General features: G+C 38.8%; 1 protein-coding gene across 1 annotated transcript in view; it reads left to right on the top strand.

Moving 5' to 3' along the window:
* Window positions 1–15820: 15820 nt before the first annotated feature.
* Window positions 15821–22139, top strand: part of LOC149203608 (uncharacterized) — a 40209-nt gene continuing 33890 nt past the window's right edge. Inside the window, exons 1-3 of the mRNA XM_089401932.1 lie at window positions 15821–16294; window positions 16382–16498; window positions 16589–16777. Coding sequence (XP_089258058.1) covers window positions 15821–16294; window positions 16382–16498; window positions 16589–16777 — 780 coding nt within the window. The remainder of the gene's footprint in view (window positions 16295–16381; window positions 16499–16588; window positions 16778–22139) is intronic.

Genomic DNA, 22139 nt, shown 5'->3' with positions numbered 1-22139 from the left:
ATTCCTTGCAATCTTCCCATCGGTAAAATATTTTGTTGGTTTTCCATTCACAATTAAATAGGAGACCATTTCAACGCGGTCCTGCCCATGCACTCCCATGTCTACTTTGGCAAGATGTTTGCGTCCGATCCTAGATCCAAAATCACTTGATCCATTTCATATTCCCCGATTTGCATAGTCATTCCCATCTCCCTTCCTGTTCACGTTTTGTGCTTTCTGAGCTTCCATACTACGCGCGGTTCTCCTGGTCCAGCACATCTATTGATGAGCTCTTGCATCCCCTTCACTGCTTTTCTATCGCGCAGCAGCTTCATGCATGTCTCCAGAAAGGTAGTGAGCATTGATAGGTCCATCTCCTATTCTAGTTTGTCCTTACTACCTGAATTGGAGGCCTCTATGAAACTCTTCTTAGATTCCATGAATGTCTCCTTCGTGCACTCCAAATCAAACTTTGGTTCCTTTGTTGGAGCCTTGTGAACCTAGGCACTCTCTTCGAGCTACTTGCCCTTGTCATCTCCTATCGTGATACCACTTTGGAGCACGATGTTTACATTCGGGTCCTCTTCGCGCGGCTTAGACCTCATCATTTGTAGGTTGCGAGTCGGGGGAGGTTGGAGTGCTCCTTTATCGCGCAACCTCACTATCAATGTGGGTCAATCCTCTGTCTCATGATCAAACTGGGTACAATATAAACATGATGCTCTCGTCGGATTTGTACAATCATGGGCATAATGCGCTAGCCCTCCGCAATTATAATAAATTAGTTGTCTGCATCCCCTTCCTAGACCCATTCCACCTCGACCTCGTCTGTGCCCCTGAAATCTAGTGCACACCATTCTTGTATTTTGATCAAGGGCTCGTGTTTCAGTCTAGACTCTGTAGGTAGGAGTCTAATCCATCATCAGTTCATAACTTGTACTGGTACGCTCATCGTGGCCTACTAACTTGCAGAAATTATAGAACAACTATTGGGACATCTGCATATACTTTTGTAATAGATGGCAGTTATCTGTAGCATGTTTCCCTCCTATCTGACAAATCGTGCACCATAAGGCAGGCACCGTGCTCAGTCCTGCTTGTGCCTCTGGTCTTAATGGCATTGGCCCTCCTCCCACCAGGTAGTTTGTGAAAGCTAGACAATGGTCCTTGTCATGTCCCTGGCCTTTGCACTTTATGCACCATACTCCCTCGCACGCTTCTGGGAGAGTTGTCCTGCCTTGCTTCAAACTCTGCATCTCAAGACACTAATTTTTCAACTGCATGTGGATCTATTGGACTCTTAGGTTAGGATCTTGTATTGGGGTCTTGTGCAGTGTCATTGCGATCTCCAAGGCTTCGGCCTGAGTGGATAACTTCTACTATGACAGCGCAGTCCTTAGTTGCAGTGTTAGCGACGCTACAAATCATGCATGGTGCTGCCCATTCGTCAAGGTCATGTTGGCTTCATGAATCATACCCTTCAGTCTCTGATCCAGCTCCTAGGGGTCTTGCTTGGAAGCATCATGATTTCCTTAAACCCGATAATCGACTGTGTCTCTGATTTTGGCCCGCTAAATTCCTTGTTTAACACAGCTTGGATGTCCGTGATCCCTACGTTTGGATTGTCATTGGAATGCTTAATGTACCATGTTAGTGCGTGACCTTGCAAGGCGCTGACCAGCACTGCTTTCTTTATGTTTTCATCCATGACTCCTTGCGCTTCCCATACAGCCTTTACCACAAACCAAAATTGGTTTGGATCTTCGTTCCCTACTCCTTGGAATAATGGAAACTTTATCGCACTTGCCATATTGAATTGTGGTGGTGGCGGAGGTGGTGTGGATGAAGATGGGGGTGAATGTGGTAAGACTGGCAATGGTGTAGGTGGAAGTGGTATGCGCGGAATTTGCTGCCTTATCAAACTGATCGCACATCTTGGTGAAACTCTTGTGAGCTCTTCCTCACTCTCTCGCAGAGGTGAAATCAAGGGGCTAGATTCTAGTTCTGCACTACCTTAATTTCTGTAGATCCTCCCACTTTGCGTAGCCCTAAACATCAATTTATTCGCATAACCCACTTTTCACACAGTAGCATTTTAATCCAAGTGTTCAAATATTTAACGTACTTACCTCGCAGTCCTTTGAGGAAGCGTTGTTCTGCCTCACTATAGCTGACTGAAGTATCTACCGCGAAGTCGGTGATAAACCCTCCTATAATTCTATTGAGCCAATTGTCCACAGCACACGTGATCCTATCTTCCGATGCTTCTAGTCTGCGGACCAACTCTAGAGTCCACATAATAGGTTTGTTGAGCCTACACCTTCCTTGATTGTCTGCTAGCTTCGCAATCTACTCGTACATCTCAGAGTGGAAGGATGCAAAGAAAATTTCGTGGATTTCTTTATATAAGTAGCGCTCTAACCACTCTTCCTTCGATACTTGCAGATTCCGATTTTCCTTTGCCACGAACTCGTGAATCTTTTTGTCCAACAACTTTTTAGTTTCTTTCTTTGTTAGATTCCAATGACACAACATCAGACATCTCTTATGCAGATCACAGTCCCGGCAACAGAACCATTTTTTGGCTTAGTGGGGCTTGACCCAAGTTCAGAGGTGATTTAGCCAAACAAATCCTAGTACTATTGGCCCCTTTGGTAATAGTCCATGGAGCGCGAACCGAGGTCTTACCCGAAGTAGTATGGGAGGGTGCTAAAACCAGGTTTTCACACCCTGGAGATGTCTGATGAGGTCAGTGGTTTGTGGTTCGACCTTATGCGCACGTTGCTACGTGCACGTTTCGTACCTTGTAGCCTAAGATGCTACCTTCACGCAGCCTTACTCGGGGGCCAAATACTGTTATTATCCAAGTCCTTACTCATGTTCAATGTTCGTTGATTATTTTAGTCTACTTGTAAGCTTTAAGTTATGCTTAACAATACAAACCATTCATATAGGTGCGCACAATAAATAAACATTATATTTTCAATTTATATCAAACATGCAATAACCCAAGAACAGATACACATAATTCAGATAAAGCTTCTATTTATTATTTTCTTCCTCGGTTACAGACTCAACTCCACCCTTACGCACTCAGCTACAGGGGTCCGCGCACTCAGCTACGAACTACTACACCTCTGCGCACTCAGCTGCAGAGCCTTCTCCTAATCTATGACCCAAAGACACTCTTAGTCACTTAGACTCTTATTCTTCTCTTTACTTCGCTATCCTCCATTCCTTAGTTAGATGTTTTTTTCACATAGAGCCTTGCTCTATTTATACTATCCCATGGTCTGCAGACCATGGGTAGGCCGAAATTACATTACAAGACTAGGGTGGACAACCCTGTGACTCTATTATACATTTCGTACTCCGTACCCACAACTCGCAGAGTCTTTACAACAATATTAGGTCAAAACTTGGGCTTTGAGCCCCAAAACATGTCTTGGGGGGGATTCCATGCCCAACAGCCATATCCAACATCATCGATAAAGTAGTGAAAGTGGCAACCCAAATACTGGATGGTAAGGTTATGCGCAAGTGTTGCGCAGACAAAATACCTACGCCAATGGTCGCACTCGCTGAGTACTGCACGAAGGGGGTCCAGTTTAACTAGTCTGAATTCCTCTACAAGGATCTTTTAGAGAATTTCCATGAAGCTTAGGAACAGGGAAAAACATTACACTGTGCATGTCTTCTGTTGTTAATAGTGCTTATGGTAGGGGAATTACAAGAGGATAGTCAATTCCCCATAATTGACAGGGACCTGCCATAGGCCGTGAAGTATGCTTCACTTAGGGCCACAAAGGATGCCAAGAGGATCCACGACAGTAAAATATTATGGGTGTTCATGGAGATGAACCTCAGAATGGGGATCAACCGCAAGCCGCAGTTGTCGCCCACTGTCTACAACAGCCTGCAAAGTTTTGTGGAATTCAAAGTAGACATCCACAACATTTACATCAAAGCGCACAAGGACCCGACCAAACAATGGATAAATCTACCCTTTGTAGCCCCAAAAGACGACATTTTTAACGTACTGGAGGCATGGCTGCCAGAGTGGCGTGCCCTAGACATCGCGAAGATAGAGAAGTCGGCAGCACAAAGGAAGAAAGACGAGGCCAAGCTGCACATCGCATAGTTGGCAGAAAAACGAAGGAAGGAAGCAGTAGCAGTAGAAGAGAGGGAGGCGCGGGACACTACACAGACAACAACTGAGTAGGAACAGACCGCAACAGTAGTAACAACACTGTAGGAGGCAGCCACAAAGGCACGTGAGGGCCAAACGTCGCCTTCGCATGAGTAAGAAGAAGAGGAAGAATAGGGATGCGCGGACCCACAAACTGCGTTAACATAGTTGAAGCGTCAACACCCAGTCGAGCAGACAGGGTCGTGGAAGAAGGTCAAGGCATCGAAGTTGTCGATTGACCCAATCACCCTAACCGAGGGTGATATGCACGACATTGCCGAGACAATGCGTGATGTCACCTCTAAGGCCCTCCAAAATTTCATGCAAGAGAACCATATTGTGTTGGGGGCCCTTAGAGCGCAGCTACAGGATTTGCAGGTGCGCCCTCCTCAGGCTGGTACCCTTTCAACTAGCCTCTCAGTTGGAACAACGACAATAGAATAGATGTTATGCGCGCGGATGAAAAATACCATAGTGCTGCCAGAAGGGGCACTAGTGACAACAAATGAGGCTGACAGGCCTACAGTTAGTGCACTAAAGGGTCTCAGTATCAACATAGTTGCACTCCCGCGAGAGACCTTATATGTTTTATAGGATGGGATAACTGCAGAGCTATGAGCTAAGGAGAACCCCACACTGCAAGTCCTCAGTGAGAAGAAAATCAATATCGACCAATTGAGCTTGCAGCACAAAGAAGTGGTGTCGTAGAATTAACAGCTAGTACAGGTAATAGACAATGCTTGCCAAAGCGTCCCGGAGCTGGCCATCCCAGTAGACATGCCAGCAAAGGCGCGGATCCACAAATTAGTAGCAGGAGTATGTGAGGTGAGGGAAGAAATGACAAAGGTGCAGCTGGAGATGAACCTTCAGATCATCGAGCGGTTGTTAAAGGCACAGCCATCCACCCCCTCAAAAGTGAGATAACAGTGTGCTAGTGCTATCACAGTGGGATTGGATGAAATTGGTAGTGCAGTGCGAGACTGCACCAGCATGTTAGAAGAATAATTTGAGGTCCTCACAAATCTGCAGGAGGACCCCAACATCCAACACTTAGAGACAGAGGTGCGAGAACTCCAACAGCAGTATGACAATGTGAAAGGAACTGCGCAGACAATGGCTCTCACTCAGAGGCTCGAGTGGATGCAACATGCTAAAGCGCTAAGAGAATAGGTGGATGCGACACAACACAAGGAAGTAGTCCTGAAGGCACACATTTAGCCTTGGATCGACAAGGCCTTCACCATAACAGTAGAAATTGAAGGAAAGCTTGCACAAATGTAGGGTATGCACGCACTGATGTAGAGAAGTACTTCCATCACAGAGGTCTCGGAACAATGTATGCAACAGATCCAACAAGCAGCAGCTCAGTGTGTTGCTGACCTTACCGCAGTTTGAGAACAATTGGAGGGACTCTGCGCAAAGATCTCTGCTTCGACAGAGTGACTCAAGGACGAGTCATGATGTTTGTGTTGGGGGCCTGTTGGGCATGGAATCTCCCCAAGGCATGTTTTGGGGCTTAAAGCCCAAGTTTTGACCGAATCTTATTTCAAAAGCTCCGCGAATTGCGGGTGCAGGGCGCGAAAGTATAATAGAGTCACAGGGTTGTCCAGCCTAGTTTTTTTAATGTAGTGTCGACTAGATAGACCTATCCATGGTCCGCGGACCATGGGATTATATAAATAGAGCAAGGCTCTAAGTATAGAAGGGGAAACGAATAGAAGATGAGAAATCTATGTGATTGAGTCGAAGTGTGAAGTGTGTCTGTGGGTCATAGAGTAGGAGAAGGTTCTGCAGCTGAGTGCGTAGAGGCCTAGTAGTCCACAACTGAGTGTGCGGACCCCTGCAGCTGAGGGCACAGGGAAAGTCGTGTCTGTAACCATTGAAAGAATTAATAAAGAGAAGTTTTGCTATAATTATGTGTATCTTTTTCTGGTTTAATGCATGATTGGATATAATTTGCAAATACATTGTTTATTTACTGCACGATCGTGTATGAATGCTTTGTATCGCTGAATACTTTGTATTACTAATTATAAGACATTCAAGTAGGCAAGGGTAGTTAATTAACACAAGAATATAAGTAAGATCTCGGATAATAGCACAGAGCACGATACAACCCCTGGTTAGGACTGCGCGAAGGCAATATATCAGGCCACGTGGAACAGGAAATGCGTGAAGCAACTTGCGTGCAGGAGAAAACAAAGGACCATTCAAACCTCTCAGACATCTCAAGGGTGTGGAAACCTGGTTCTAGCACCCTCCCATACTACTTCAGATGAGATCTCAGTTCGCACTCCATGGACTATTGCCGAAAGGGCCAGTAGTATAGGGATTTGTTTGGCTAATTAACTCCGAACCTAGATCAAGCCCCAACAAGCCAACAATGTATAAGAGCGACCTAATGACATAGATGTATGAAATTCCTTATAACCATGATAAATGGAAATGATATGACACAGATGTATGGCACTCCTTATGACAGTGATATATGGCAGTGATATGACATAGATGTATGGAACTCCTTATGACGGTGATATATCGCAATGATATGACATTGATATATGGTAGTCAAACTTGCTCTTATGATTGTGATTGTAGTGATATGATCGTGACAAAAATATATGCTACTTTTAGTGATATGGAGGCATCCCTATCAAAGGTCTTGTGAACGACTCCTTGATAAACTTGTTTGCTACCATCTTATGAGGATCCTGTATGATCCAGGGTTAGCCCTAAGAGGCCTAATGTGATTGATGTTGATAGACTTGTGTCTCATTATATTCATACATTGTATCTTAGTTGAACATGTGATGAATATCTAAAGAAGAAGAAGAATTGATTTTTGGATTTTTTGCCTTATAGGGTTTTGCCCTGGTCTCTGACCTAAATTCTGGTGTCTCTATTGTGTATGATTTTCTTATAATGTTCTTCATTGTTCCACTTCATAGTTGATGTTATTATTCTCTCTATATAATTTATTATGATGATATGGGGTGAATGTAATGTATAAATTGTTGAAAAGTTTTAAAATTGCAATTATCTTCAGCAGAGAACAATCTAGCCCTAAAATTAACAAGATGTAGGAAAAATTTATGACATCAACATTAATTTTGACAGTGCATTGACATATCTTGAATTGGATTTTAGAATCCCTATTACATGCCTTGGCCTTACAAAGAGGATAATGAAGTCATCCATACACAAGCTTAAAATGGATCCTTTCCAAAGTGATGATGACTCCATGATGGTAGATTTTACTATGATTAATACTAATCAATGACAGGAAGGAAGAAGCAAAGTTGTGGCATGCATACATTTTTCAGTTTTTTATTTTATTTTATTAAATCATTCCTTGGTATTAACTCCTTGGTTTAAAAGTGTTTGTTTACATCCTGATACTCCCCATTTGGTTGGTTCTCTCTGTCGCTTTTTCAAAGATTTTCTAATCAGATAATTACTTCTTGTGATTTCTTATATTAATCTTTCTTGCATTCACATTCATCATAATGCATTTACACAAAAGATCTCAGCAATGGAAAAAATGCTAGTAGGATAATAAAGAGACAGTTAGACAAGAAACCCAAACTTTTTACCTTGGGAAAACTCAACAACCTTTTCCTTAGAGAAATTCTTCAATTCAACAAGAATACATCTAAGTCAAATACAAAGTCAAACTGACTAGCAATACAACCCTAGTCTAACCTAGTCAAACTTCCCTCTTGTGAAATCACCTATGTGCCCAACAAACTCAGCCCTATCTATCTAATGATTCAGCTAGACCAAAATTTCCATAAGTTGCGATTCTATAATACAGTTTGGAAAAGTTTTCTCCCCAACAGAAGCATCTTGTGGAGAATGTACACATTCTCATCTTTGGACAAAGAAAAATATTTAGAAGTTTTGAACTGCTTATCCCCTTATTTATTTTCAGAATGAGTGTGGAACAATACATTTTATTTTTCAAGGGAAATGTGCTTACAGATAAATCAATATAATCCCTAAAAAAAATCCAAGAATACTTCCTCATCAACACGCATCCTTTCAAGTTTTTTCTCCTTGATGTAGTTTTTCTGAATAAGAAAAGAAAGCATTGAGAAATCAGTTTACCATGAGGCGCATTTATTGTATTAACAAAAGATGCAAAGCAATCACGAACCAATAATACTTACTTGAGTAAGGAGATGATCAATGTAAACCACAAGTGCCTCTTCTAAGCAAGCTTCAACAAACCTCCTAAAGGACCTTTCTTCTACATACCTAAAATTAAAACAGAACCTAGGTAAAAAGAATTGCAGAGATACATCTATTGAAATGCCATCTAATTTAGCATAGCTTCAGTATATAGTTAAACCCATAGAGTTCTATTGTAATTTATTATTATAACATAAATATGAGCTTTTACAACAGTGGCATTTTTAGAGGTAATCAACCTTTAAAAGTTTATCGATAACAAGTGCAAGTATCCATTGTTGAATTTTGTAACTATGTTTAGTTTTCATAATGTATATTTTAAGAAGAGTCTTTTTGGTAGAAATCACATAGGAGAAAATTATGCCAACGCATTTCGAACCAGCAAGTTGGTTGATCATCAGGACCAGATGAAGATACAAATCATGACACAGGCTTAATTAGAGGGCGATGTAGAGACCAAAAGATCATATATGGCTAGTTTATGAAAATTAATATTTTAATAATGATTATTAAGATCAAATAATATTCCTATAATGGCTAATATGACGACTAGTTTAAGAATAATAATAATAATAATAATAATAATTAAGAAAGATCGATAAAGGTAAAAGTTAATAAGAAACAAAAAATGCAAGTCAACCAAATACATGGAACAGACTCAAAAATAAATAAAAAAATAAAAAATAAAAATAAAATAAAATAAAATAAATAAATAAACAAGAGTCAAGACCTCATTAATGAGTCAAGATCCTATAACAGAAATTATAATGAAATGAGTCTAAAAGTAAAACAAAGCAATCAAAATGAGAGTAATATATATATATATATATATATATATATATATGTCAAAATCTTATAACAAAAATAATAATTAAATGAGACTAAAATTAAAACAAAACAGTGAAAAGGGAAGGAAAAATTATATATATATAAATCAAAAAACATAAACATTAATAAGAAACAAACAATCCAAGTCAACCAAAGATAGAGAAGTAAGTGTGTGTGTGTATATATATATATATATATATATATATATATATTATATATATATATATATATATATTATTCAATTGTTAGTTTATGAAAAATAATCATTTAATAAATAATTATTAAGATCAAATAATATTTCTATAATGAGTGAGTTTAAGAATAATAATATTATAATTTAGAAATAAGTCTTTGAGATTAATCACATTGTTTGGATTTGGTCAACATTTCGAACCAACTAATGTGTTTCATCCTTAGGACAATGTGAGAAATCCTTCCATCAGAAGGAATCATTGCCTAGAGTTAGCCATTAAAAATTAGTTGTTGGTGAATTATTTAATAGGTAAAGAAATGATTATTTTGGAATTAGTGATAAGAAGTTATTTTATTAAAATATTGTATATTTAGTTAAAAATAGTTGTTAAGGTATAATTAAATATAAAATATTGTATTTCAATATTATCAATTAACGTAAAGTAATTATTTAGTAATAATTTATATCATCTTATTTGTTAGGGGTTGACTCATTCGTGTTAAATAAAATGTATTTGGTAGAAAACTAGTTGTTAGGAATTTAAAATATTTAATTCCAATATAATTCAATAATTATTAATTAATAATATCAATTTCTATATTAATATTATTTATTAATAATATCAATTTTATATTATTTTATAGAGGGACGCCTAACACCCTAAAAAGGGATAGCCATGATAAATATAATAAAACTAGAGTCAAAGGTTAACTAGAAAAAAAAATTACTAGTTATTTTATATTGTTATGCAAACATATTTTAGTCATTAAAAAATATATATTTGATAATAATAATAATAAATAGGGGATCAAGCAAAGAAATTAAAGAGGAGAAAGGAGAAGAAAAGGATGATGAGTTATGATGAGAGAGGTGGAATCCAGCACTTACTCAATTTCCAACCATCATCGCTAATAATAATAAATATAATAAATATTCTATTGACTTAATTAAATATAGAAATAAGAATTTGATTAATAATAGAAATAATTTGGTTTCCTCCTCCTCCCGTAGTAACAATAACATAGATCTAATTTATAATAATAATAATAAATCTCTTATGGGTTTTAAGAATGTTATTAATCTTTTGAGCAGAAATTTTGATCCTTCTGCCTTTAGTCTTCTTAATAAAGGTCTCAATTTTGTGCTTGCCCTGAATAAGATTCCTACTGATGACATTATCTGTAACATTGAGTATGGTATTAAAGACCTTCCAGATAATGTTAAGGAAACTATTAGGCAAGATTGTGTTGTTGTTCTTAGGAGGGCTAAACCTCCAAAGAAAAACCTCACCAAGGTTGAGTTTCTTGCCCCCAAATCCCTAAGGGACAACCCTGGCATTATTATCCTTAGAGTAGAAAAGGTGGAGCAGTTTCCATTCTTGATGAGTCTGGTTATTTCCATAAAATGTAAGATTATTTATCTAATAGTGGGAGTTACATCAAGCTTAAGAAGAATCCCATTAAGTCTGTTTCTAAGGAGGTAGCATCCGTTATTAAGTCGGACCTGTCTCTTAATCCTCTTTCTTGAAATCTCATTGAGAGAAATCTCCTTACCCCTAGAATTTATGGCATGCCAAAGATTCATAAATATGGGCCCCCCTTAAGACCTATTTTCAACACAATAGGTGGACCTACCTATCTTCTTGCTAAATTCTTAGTTCAAAAGCTTAAGCCTCTTGTTGGGTGCTCTCATTCTTTTGTTAAAGACTCTGCCTCCTCTGTTCAAGAGTGGAGAGATATCAAATTTGAACCGGGAGATTTACTGGTTAGTTTTGACTTCATTTCCTTATACACCAAAATCCCCATCGAGGAAGTCATTGAATCATAAATCGCATCACTAACAAAGACACTGCCAAGTTAGTTGACCTCTGCCTCACCTCAACTTTCTTCAATTTCCAAGGTGAGTTCTATGAGAAAATTTGTGGTGTTGCGATGGGCTCCCCTCTTTCCCTTATCATCGCTAACTTGTTTATGGAATATTTTGAGACCAAGGCCTTAGCCACTACCCAATTCTGTCCTAAAAAATGGAAGAGTTTTGTTGATGATACCTGTGTCATATGGCCTCATGGTCGGGAGAAAATCGATCTGTTTCTTAACCACCTTAATTCTCAATCTGACTCCATCAAGTTCATGATGAAAGTTGAGGTGAATGGTTTCCTTCCCTTTCTCAACATTCTCCTTTCAAGGATGGATGATGGTTCCATTTGTCACCAAGTCTTTTGGAAAAAGACTCACATGGAACAATATCTCCATGCCAATTCTCATCATTTCTCGGCTCAGAAATTCAGGGTTCTTAGCACTCTTGCTACCCATGCTCTAAGAATCTATGATGATAGCCACCTTGAACAGGAGAATTCCCATCTTCTTGAAGTTTTTCAAAATAATGGGTATAGCAAATCTCAAAGCCTGCAAAGCGCATAGAGTTAAACTTGCTTGTGATGATTCTATCTCTAAGGTTCATTTCCCGTATATTCAAGGAACCGCAGATAGGATTGCCCATATCCTTAAGAAGATTAATGTCTCTTCTTCATTCAAACCTCTCAATACCATTAAAAATTCTCTTAGGTTTGTTAAAGACCCTATTGACCCTAAGGACTCGAAAGGGGTCTACCTTGCTCCCTGCTCCTGTGGTATCCCCAACAATGGAGAAACAGGTAGGTCAATTAAACAGAGAATCAATGAGCATGCAGCAGACATAGACACAATCGCTCTTGCTCATCATCCTTAGCCGAACATGCAGAGAAATCGAAGCACCATGTTTGCATTGAAGAATCGAAAGTTATTGCTAAGGTAGATCACTTCCACCACATGAAGCTTAGGGAAGCGATTGAAATCGAAAGGCATGCCAGAAATCTTAAAAGGGATGATGGTTGGAAATTGAGTAAGATCTGGATTCGAGCTCTCTCATCATAACTCATCATCCCTTTCTTCTCTTTTCTCCTCTTTAATTTCTTTTTGGTTTATTTTCTTGTGGCTTTAGCCTTGATCCCCTATTTATTATTATTATTATCAATATTTTTTTTTAAATGACTAAAATATGTTTGCATAACAATATAGAATAACTAGTAATTTTTTTCTAGTTAACCTTTGTCTCTAGTTTTATTTAATTTATCATGGCTATCCTTTTTCAGGGTTTTAAGCGTCCCTCTATGAAATAATTTAAACTTGATATTATTAATAAATAATCTTAATATAGAAATTGATATTATTAATTAATAATTATTAAATTATATTGGAATTAAATATTTTAAATTCCTAATAGCTAGTTTTCTACCAAATACATTTTATTTAATATGAATGAGTCAACACCTAATAAATAAGATGATATAAAATTATTACTAAATAACTACTCTAGGTAAATTGATAGTATTGAAATACAATATTTTATATTTAATTATTCCTTAACAGCGATTTTTTTTTTCTCGATAAAGACTAAATCTATTAAGTAAAATATAGTACAATCAGGAGAAGCAAGAGACCGGCAGACCGGAAATGATGGAACCATCAACCTCGGTCCCGGAGGAAAGATTCAATCACAGAGCTACATCAAATAGTTTGAGAGCAAGGAATGACTAACAGACTTTTACCCCAGAGGGTCAGAAACTACAACACAATGTTTTTTCCCTTTCTTTTTGTTGACTTTTGTCCAGCCCTCATTGGGAGAATGAGCTAGAACAACTTGAAGACTGGAATTCTCTATCTTCAGGAACTCCTTTTCTGATTCAGAAGAGGAAGTCTCATGGGCGCGTTTCTGGGAGATTGCTGTGACATGGGTGTGCCCCTTAGTGTCTGTGGGCGGAACCATCGGCTGAGGCGCCTAGTCCGGTTCTGAATCGCTTTCCTTATCCTCCATACTTGGGGAGCTAGAGCTCCCAGCTGGCGGCGGTGGACAGGGAGCCCAACGCTTGGGTTTGGATTTTGTGAAGATGCCCTTTTTCGTTCTTGCTGTCAGCGATGGGCAGGAGTTCTGCAGGTGCCCTGTTAGGTGACAATGGTGGCATCAGAAGGCAGTGTTTTCGTAATCTAGAAACTGGGTCCAAACAGAGTCATTGATCTTGAGATTGATTTGCTCTGGCAATCCCTTGCTTAAATCTAGCTCCACACATACTCTAGCATATGTATAGAGACCTTGCTATTCCCTCTTGTAATATCCCATTAAAAAGCAACCCAAGGTGTTGCCTATTTGCCTGTAAACTTCTGTGCGCCACAGGTGTATTGGGAGATTTGGAAGTCTGATCCATACTAGGGCTTTAGTGATGACTGCAGAAGCTGGGTCAAAGTCTGGGAACCATGGAGTTAGGAAGAGGCCTGCTGAACCCATGAACCAAGGGCCTTCTTCTAATGCGTTTTCGTAGTGCTCGAGGTTGTCGAACAACACTATAAAATATCCCTTTGCACAAAAATAAACCTTGCAACGGTCAGTCCAGTTGTCATTGATCCAGTCATAAAGATCCTTTGAGCGTGGCCAGAGCCCATTGAATCTGCAGATGATGGCCCTTTCAGCAAATTTTTGGGTGTCGTCTGCAAGGTCAGGGTAGGAGATCTCAACAGAGGGAACCTCCTCCAATTTTTCAACCAAAAAAGGCTTGGGTTTGGGAGGTTCCGGGGTTGCGGGTATCTCAGAGCGGATTGCAACTTTGTAGGAGTGTGGAGGAGCAGAAGAGGACTGCCCTACAGCTCCACCTCTCAAGCGAAAGGAAAACACTAAGGAACTGTTGTTTTTTTATGCTGTAAAAAGAGAGAGGAAGAGGATCTTCAAGCTGTTTACCTTGGAAAATAAGTCTCTGTAGGGTTGAGGGGATCCCAAGTCTGTGCTCCAGATTTGCTTTGAGGTTTTGCACAAGAACTGTAGGGTTTACCCATTGCAGAATGGTTTTGCCCAAGATCTGTGCTATTTGAACCTGAAAGGGGGCAGAGGAAATTTCAAAAGATTTCTGGAGCAGCATGGAGCCAGAATCTTTAGAGCCTCCCATCTCTTGACGCGAAGGAGGCAGCGGGGGAGAAGAGATCTTCTGCCGAAGGTACCTATTGCTCCATCTCGGATCCGCTGCAGAGGGAAGGGCGCCAGATCTGTGGAGAGGCCGCTGATTAGTGGAGGGGCCATAGCTGCCATGGCTGTGCGCGCCTGTGTTCAATGCATGGAAGTTCGCTTCTTCCTTCGGCTCAACCTCCTCTTGGAGCTTCAACTCTGGTTCGCGCCTCCAATAGACCCTGAATCGAGCCTCCGTTTCATCAGCACATCCGCGCAGAGGCCAAGCGGCGGCCGAGGATAAGGAGGCTACGGCGGCGGCAGCCTCGCATTTAGGGTTCGGTTTCTGCTCCGAATATCTGTTCAATGCCTACTTCTCCAGCGTTGAGGAATGCTCCGACGTCCTGGTCTGGAATCGATCTTCCCCTTCGACTGAAGAGAGCCGAGGCCGAGCGGTAGCCGAGGGCGCAGAGGCGGCGGCGGCTGTAGGGTTCATCGTCGGGAGCTCGTTTTCTTGGTAGTATCTTAACAACAATTTTTAACTAAATATAGAATATTTTAATAAAAATAACTTCTTACCACTAATTCCAAAATAATTATTTTCTTTACCTATTAACTAATTCACCAACAGCTAACTCTTGGCAATGATGCATCCTTACTACTTATTCCTTCTTATCGATGGATTTTTCACTTTGTCCTCAGGATGAACCACATTAATTGGTTCCAAACGTGGAGCAAATCTTAACAATGTGATTACTCCAAAACACTTATTTCTACATTATGGATCACAAAAATTTTAAATCTAACAAAATATAGAAAAACATAAACATTAATAAGAAACCAATCATCCAAGTCAACCAAAAATAAGGAACTGAGCCAAATATATATATATATATATATATAAAGAGGAATCAAGACTTGATTAATAAATCAAAACCTTATAATAAAAATAATAATTAAATAAAACTAAAATTAAAACAAAATAATCAATTTTTTTTTAAATGAAAAAACAAATCAAAAAATATTCATTAAATACATTTATATATTTATTAAAACATATTATTAACCAATAAAATAAAATTATATTATTTATATTTGACCCAAAAATACAAAACAAGTTCTTCATAACCTTGGCAAAAAAAATTAAATTTAAAATATTATTATTATTTATATTTGAGAAAAAAATACAAAGCATGTTCTTCATGACCTTGGCAAAAATACATTAATTTTAAATATTAATTTTTACCTCCGCAAGTTGTCAAAGTCGGCCCTCCAACAGTCAAGTCAAGTCGGCCCAACCCTCATTGGCACCCATTTGTCAAATATATAAAAAAGACATTCGACGTCTGTCAATGTTCATTTGAGGCAAAAGAAGAAGTCAAGGAGCAGAACGAAGATCAAAGATAACTTGAATATCTTGGAAAGTGCCCAGTTTTTCTGTGGTTTATCTCTGTGCAAAGCTCGTAAAGAAGATGGCCAAAGGAAAGAACAAGAAGAGATCAGGCTACGGTCAACGACTAGCTGGGGGACCTGAAAAGGAGGCAGCACCAACTAATGTTGTTGATAAGACAGTTAAGAAAGAGACGGCTGTAAAGGAGAACGAACCCAAGGGTTCAGCAGAAGCTGCTGTGTCAAAGGTTGATCAAAATAAGAACAAAAAACAAGGCCACGAAGCCAACAATGAAGATGGCAGTGGCAAAGATAGGTTTGCCGGCTTGATTTTTATGTGTAATTCTGAAACTAGGCAGGAGTGTTTCCGATACAGAGTGTTTGGCTTTCCACCAGCCAAAAAGGAGCTTGTAGAAAAGGTGAAGCCCGGAATGAAGCTCTTCTTGTATGATTTTGACCTTAGACTCATGTATGGTATCTACAAGGCAGCGTCTGCTGGAGGAATGAATCTGGAACCAGATGCTTTCCGGAGTTCTAAAAGGCCATTCCCCGCACAGGTAACCTTTCACTGTGTCTTTGCATCTTTCGTATACATCAGTTTTCTGTTGAGATGAGCATTTTCTAAATGAAGAATGTTTGTGCAGGTGCGGTTCCGTATTCAAAGGGATTGTTCGCCGCTTTCGGAAGACATATTCAAGAAAGCAATCAAAGATAACTATGATGGGAAGAACAAGTTTCGGTTTGAACTCAATCCTCAACAGGTATCATCTATCTATTAATTATTTGTAATGAAACTGCTCGACATATTTATTTGATGGCTTCTTTAATTAGGACAATTATTTGTTTTACAGGTGAAAAAGCTTACGGAGCTCTTTAATTCTCGCCCTGAAATTCCCCGCATTCCTGTGGAGGTCCCCCCTCTTGAACCTAGAGTTCAAGTTGACCTTCAGCTTTCTAGGGAGCTTCAATTCAGGGAGGAGATGATGAGGGAGGAACTGCGTCGGGAGGAACTCCTAAGAGGGGAACTGCGCCAAGAGGAAGTGCGTCGAAAAGAATTGCGCCGAGAGGAATTGGTGAGAGAAGATATGCTACGCTATCTGGAGGAAGCGAGACGTGCAGCACGTATACGATATGGACTTATTTTGACTGATTTATAAGCTGCTGAATTTTGAATCAGTGGCTTATTACTATACTTTCATTCCATAGTTTTAGTTATGAATCAGTAGTTAATAACTGATATAATTGGTACGGTGGTACCAGACTATTTGAGATTATTGCGTAATCTTGTTTTGAACCCCATTATGATTTTCAGTTTGGAAACTACAAATTTGAGATGTGGAAGTATTATAGCAGTCACTTCAGTTAGAATTGTGATATGATAGATATATTGTTTTCATAAGGGATATTGTGGGAGCTTGTTACCCAGGAAAAAAAAATGCATAATCATAGTGTTGTGAATCCGTGTTATATAAATTGGAAATTGCATTATTAGGCCGTAGATTGAAATTTTGCATTATAACTGATCTTGCCAGCAATTTTTGTTGGGAAATATTCCATGTGCACAGTTCTGGGTTCATTGAAGATGTCTGCTAATTATTTTTTCTTATTGGTAATATTTCTTCTGGATTAACGTAAAATAATGTTGCTTGTGACAACATTTTGTGTTTTTGGTGCCCGAATTATAAATGATACATGCTTGGGAGTGCTTTTCTGGGATTCGATAGGAATCTTCATAGAAAAACATGTGGACTAGCTATACTGCAGAGAGCAGACCGCTAGATCTCAGGTTATACACTCTGTAAGCAGATTCGGGTCGTAGCTCTATTTGATCCATTTGGTGGATGTCCTTTGCAAACACTTCTAGGCTGGTTTTGATGTAATCTGCAGCTGACTGTGTAGGCATTTCTCTTCGACTTTTATGGTCTATTTGGTATTTAAAATCGATTCTCTTGAATTGATAATTCTAGGCTTCAGTGTGGTGTCCGTAACTGTTAGACTTCATTGTGTTAACTGTACTTGCCCTTAATTCTCCTTAAAATTCATAAATCACGTTAACGTTATTTTCTTTAATGCTCAAACACACTTTCCAATTTTCTTTGCATTGTATGTATTATATCTATTACAACCTAATTTTTCTCACATATGAACCAATTATTTTTAATATCTTCTAGCCCTTAGATGGTGGTGCACCATTTGGTGTCAAATGTTCATTCTTCACATACAACCATGGGGATATTGTTATTGATTACTACTATAGGAAAAATAAAATAGTTTGTGTTTTGGAGGGAATATGGGTTGATTTCATCCATGGCTATTTTGAATTGTAGACTTTGTACTCGATCCTTTAATTTTCTAGGCCATGTATCCTCTATATTCTTAATGGATATTAAATCTGTTAGGATTCACATAACTCTTGAGTCACTTTTGTGTGAGGAATCCCATCCTTGCAACATAGCTAATTCTTTTATTGAATTTAGGCTTCTGTGATCCATATCAAGTTGAGAGAAGATTCTTTGGCAAAAATCACATTAGGATTCTTTTTTGCTTTTATTTTAATGAGAAGATAACTAACTGTAGTAACTTTTTTTAACTAAATATAGGTTTTACCCCTATTCTTGGTCCAAACCTACCATCAATATAGCCATTGTCAATATAGCCGTTACCTAATCAAGTGATTCAGCCGTTGAGTTTCTGCTCTATTTATTTAATATGCAAAGCGAGATCTATTCATTCAAGTTGTCATGAACCACACTTGTTGGTTTGAAACGAATACTTTATGAAATGGGCGGAGTATCCGAAACCGTCGCTAGAGCAGCTGCTAGAATAGCTGCATACAAAATGCCTATACGTACTCAATTTGTTACTACTTAACCCAACCCATCCATACAGAATCAAAGAGTTATTTCTGGTGGAAGAAGATTACTAGTTCGTAAGAACTCTTCCTTTTTTCTTCATGTTATCTGCCGAGGTAAAAAATATTTTGGAGGAAAAATGATTCAGTCTCAAACTTATTTGAATATAGCAGATAACAGTGGAGCCCGAAAAATAATGTGTATTCGAGTTCTAGGAGCAAGTAATCGTAAATGCGCTCATATAGGTGATGTTATCATTGCTATAATTAAAGAAGCAGTACTTAACATGCCCCTGGAAAAATCGGAAGTAGTTAGAGCCGTAGTTATACGCACCTGTAAAGAATTTGAACGTGACAATGGAATGATGATACGATCTGATGACAATGCAGCCGTTGTCATTGATCAGGAAGGAAATCCAAAAGGAACTCGAGTTTTCGGTCCGGTTGCTCAGGAATTGAGACAATTGAATTTCACGAAAATAGTTTCATTGGCTCCCGAAGTATTATAAGTAATGATAGATCTTGTAAGAATCTTTGACTTAAGGTTCATCAAACGGTACATGGATCAATTAAATTCATTGCACCTCAGGCATATTCCTCAAAGAAGATCGAACATGCCTTTTATATCGAGACCAGGAATTCCTAAGAATTCGTTCGTCATGGGTAAACCACAAACGACGAAGATCTCTCTTGGGTTTACCTCTATCTCGGTGGGCAGAAACTAAGGCTCTAGCTTTCCGTTGGTTAGTAGAGGAGATCCTATTACAGGAATAGCCTCAGGCACACCAGTCACAATTTTCACCGCCCAATAACCAATTTGATCCCAGGGCAAAGAATAACCAGTTACACCGAAGGATACGGTCAACACAGCCAAAATTACACCTGTGACCCAAGTTAATTCACGGGGTTTTTTGAATCCACCTGTGAGATAAACACGGAATACGTGCAGGATCATCATTAGAACCATCATACTTGCCGACCATTGATGAATTGATCGGATTAACCAACCAAAGTTAACTTCGGTCATTAGGTATTGAACAGAGGCAAAAGCTTCTGTAACGGTCGGACGATAGTAAAAAGTCATAGCAAAACCAATAGCTACTTGTACTAAAAAACAAGTAAGTGTGATCCCCCCTAGATAATAAAATATATTGACATGAGGAGGAACATATTTACTGGTGATATCATCCGCAATCGCCTGAATCTCGAGACGCTCTTCGAACCGATCGTATACTTTATTGAGATAGGTAAACTGAAATTCCCCCTCTAAAAACCGTACATGAGAATTTCCCTTCATACGGCTTGAACAAGAACACGCAAATGCTTTTGGACACGAATAAATAAATTTTGGAAAAGAGATACTTGAGGGTTCGTTGCCTGACCGGCTGGAGAAATGAAGATCATTCGAAACAATCCAGCATTTCTATTAGAAGACTCTATAGTGCCAAAATTTCAAAAAGTGCCAAAATTTCAAAAAGTGCCAAAATTTCAAGTCGGCTCATCCCTATGATAAATCACTATAGGCCCTTTGAACGATCTTTTACCCTATTCGTGTGATATCAGTTCCCTAGAAAAGAACTAATATAGACGATTTATAGGAATTATCTTGTCGAGATCTCAATAGATGAATCAATCCAAACCTCAGATTTCAATTAGACCCCGATGATTTTATCAAATCCCCAAAAGGTTCTCTGGGTAATAACCTTTTCATTTTCGCTCATTCGACGAAATATGCTAACTAAGAGAAATCAAATACTATATCATTCTTTGGTCATAATCAACATAATTATGAGAGGGGATAGATCCTTCGATTTATTATAGGAAATACCTCTTTCAATTTGTTTATTGGAAGTCTGGTGACGAGGAAATGATAGGTACAAACCATAGTTCAGATCTTCCGGAACATATCTATGATAGACCTCGTGCTCTAGAGATTCAATATTCTAGAAATTAAATATCCAACGAGGTAGGACCATCTTGATGAAGATAACAGATCGGTCTTCTGTACTATAAATATGGATCGATTTCAACAAGTCGCACACCCATATTCCAAAAATCCTTAGAGAAAAGTAATTACACGATCAAACTATTGGAACAAGATAAGCTAAAAACTCAAAGCCACTATTTGGTCTGGGTTTGAATCCCTCAATTCTTTTTTTTTCTTCAAGAGCTCACCAGGTGAATTTTGGAGTTCCTCAGCCCCAACTAACCGGAATCCCATCCAATAAAACGGAAGAATTATAAATCTCCAAGATAATATATAGGAATACTGCAAATAGAGCCATTGCAAAACCCATAAGAGGAGTAGTTCCCCATCCAGGAGCTAAATTGAAAAAGAAAGGATGTTCATTCAGTCGTCTTGTTTTATAGGAAATCTCCTCCAGATAAAAAAAAAATTATGATGAACCTATATGACCAATCGTATATCAATACTCGAATACGCTATCTCTAACATATGTTCATTCATAGATCAGGATATTTTTCATATATATATATGAATGGAATAGAATTTCCTTTTGGGATTCCTTGATGGTGAAATGGTAGACACGCGAGACTCAAAATCTCGTGCTTAAGAACGTGGAGGTTCGAGTCCTCTTCAAGGCATAATATTGCTCATGCTTATTGAATGAGCAATATTATGGCCGTAGAGTATCTCAATAGATTGAGATAGATTCTCTGTTGATACGGTATTCCGACGATCGATTACCTACAAGTTAACGCTGTTGGAATAGGACAGTGGATCACAGGTAGGATCAGATCTTCTCTACCTAATGAGGAGTCCATTCCGAATACACCCTCGTATTATGAGGTATATTTCATTAAGGACACAGATTGAGAAGATCGATACATAGATTGACCAGATACCACCTCTATCAAGATCTTGCAATATACGGGAGTTACGACCGAACCTCACCAACTATATCCATGTCGGATCCTGTGACTCTATCCGTTGGTTGTCCAAGATCATTTCGATGACCTATGTTGAGGGAGATATATATCCATATCTATCTGAGATATGATCTGATCGACTGCGTAAGTCCACACGAATAGCAACTGATACCAGGGAGAGTATACGGAAAAGAAAGTGATTTTTGATCTGATATGATGAACTGATGAACGACATCAGTCCTATATCTTGTTTCTGTGGACCGGTGGAAAAGTGAGGGCTCAGTGGGAAGAGGATTGTACCACGAGAGAGCGAAGGGGTCAACCTGTTCCGAATAGACAACATGGATTTTGGATTGGAAATGTAGTTGTACTCTTACATCGATCCAGATCAAGAAGTATTTCCATCCACGGGGGTAAATATTTGCTCGCTAGACGAGAGGATAGCAGTGCTAGTTACAAATTCTGTTCCGGTAGGATTTCACTTTATTTCTATAAAGTAATTAACGGTTGCATAGGGTCTTCTCCTTGGTGCAAGAAGAACAATTTGATCCGTATCATCTCTGTATAATCTTGACTCGATCTTGTTCTCCTTGTTCTTCCAAACAATATTGAGTTCTTTCCGTATGCACTAGTGCTAGATCGGATCAAACATGCTGATTCAA

This window comes from Pinus tabuliformis, chromosome 2_1 (genome assembly GCF_031772625.1).
Source record: "Pinus tabuliformis cultivar Carrire ecotype Pingquan chromosome 2_1, CPIR1, whole genome shotgun sequence".
Taxonomy (NCBI): Eukaryota; Viridiplantae; Streptophyta; class Pinopsida; order Pinales; family Pinaceae; genus Pinus; species Pinus tabuliformis.
Note: the sequence above shows the minus strand (reverse complement) of the source record. Positions and strands in the feature narration are given on the sequence as shown.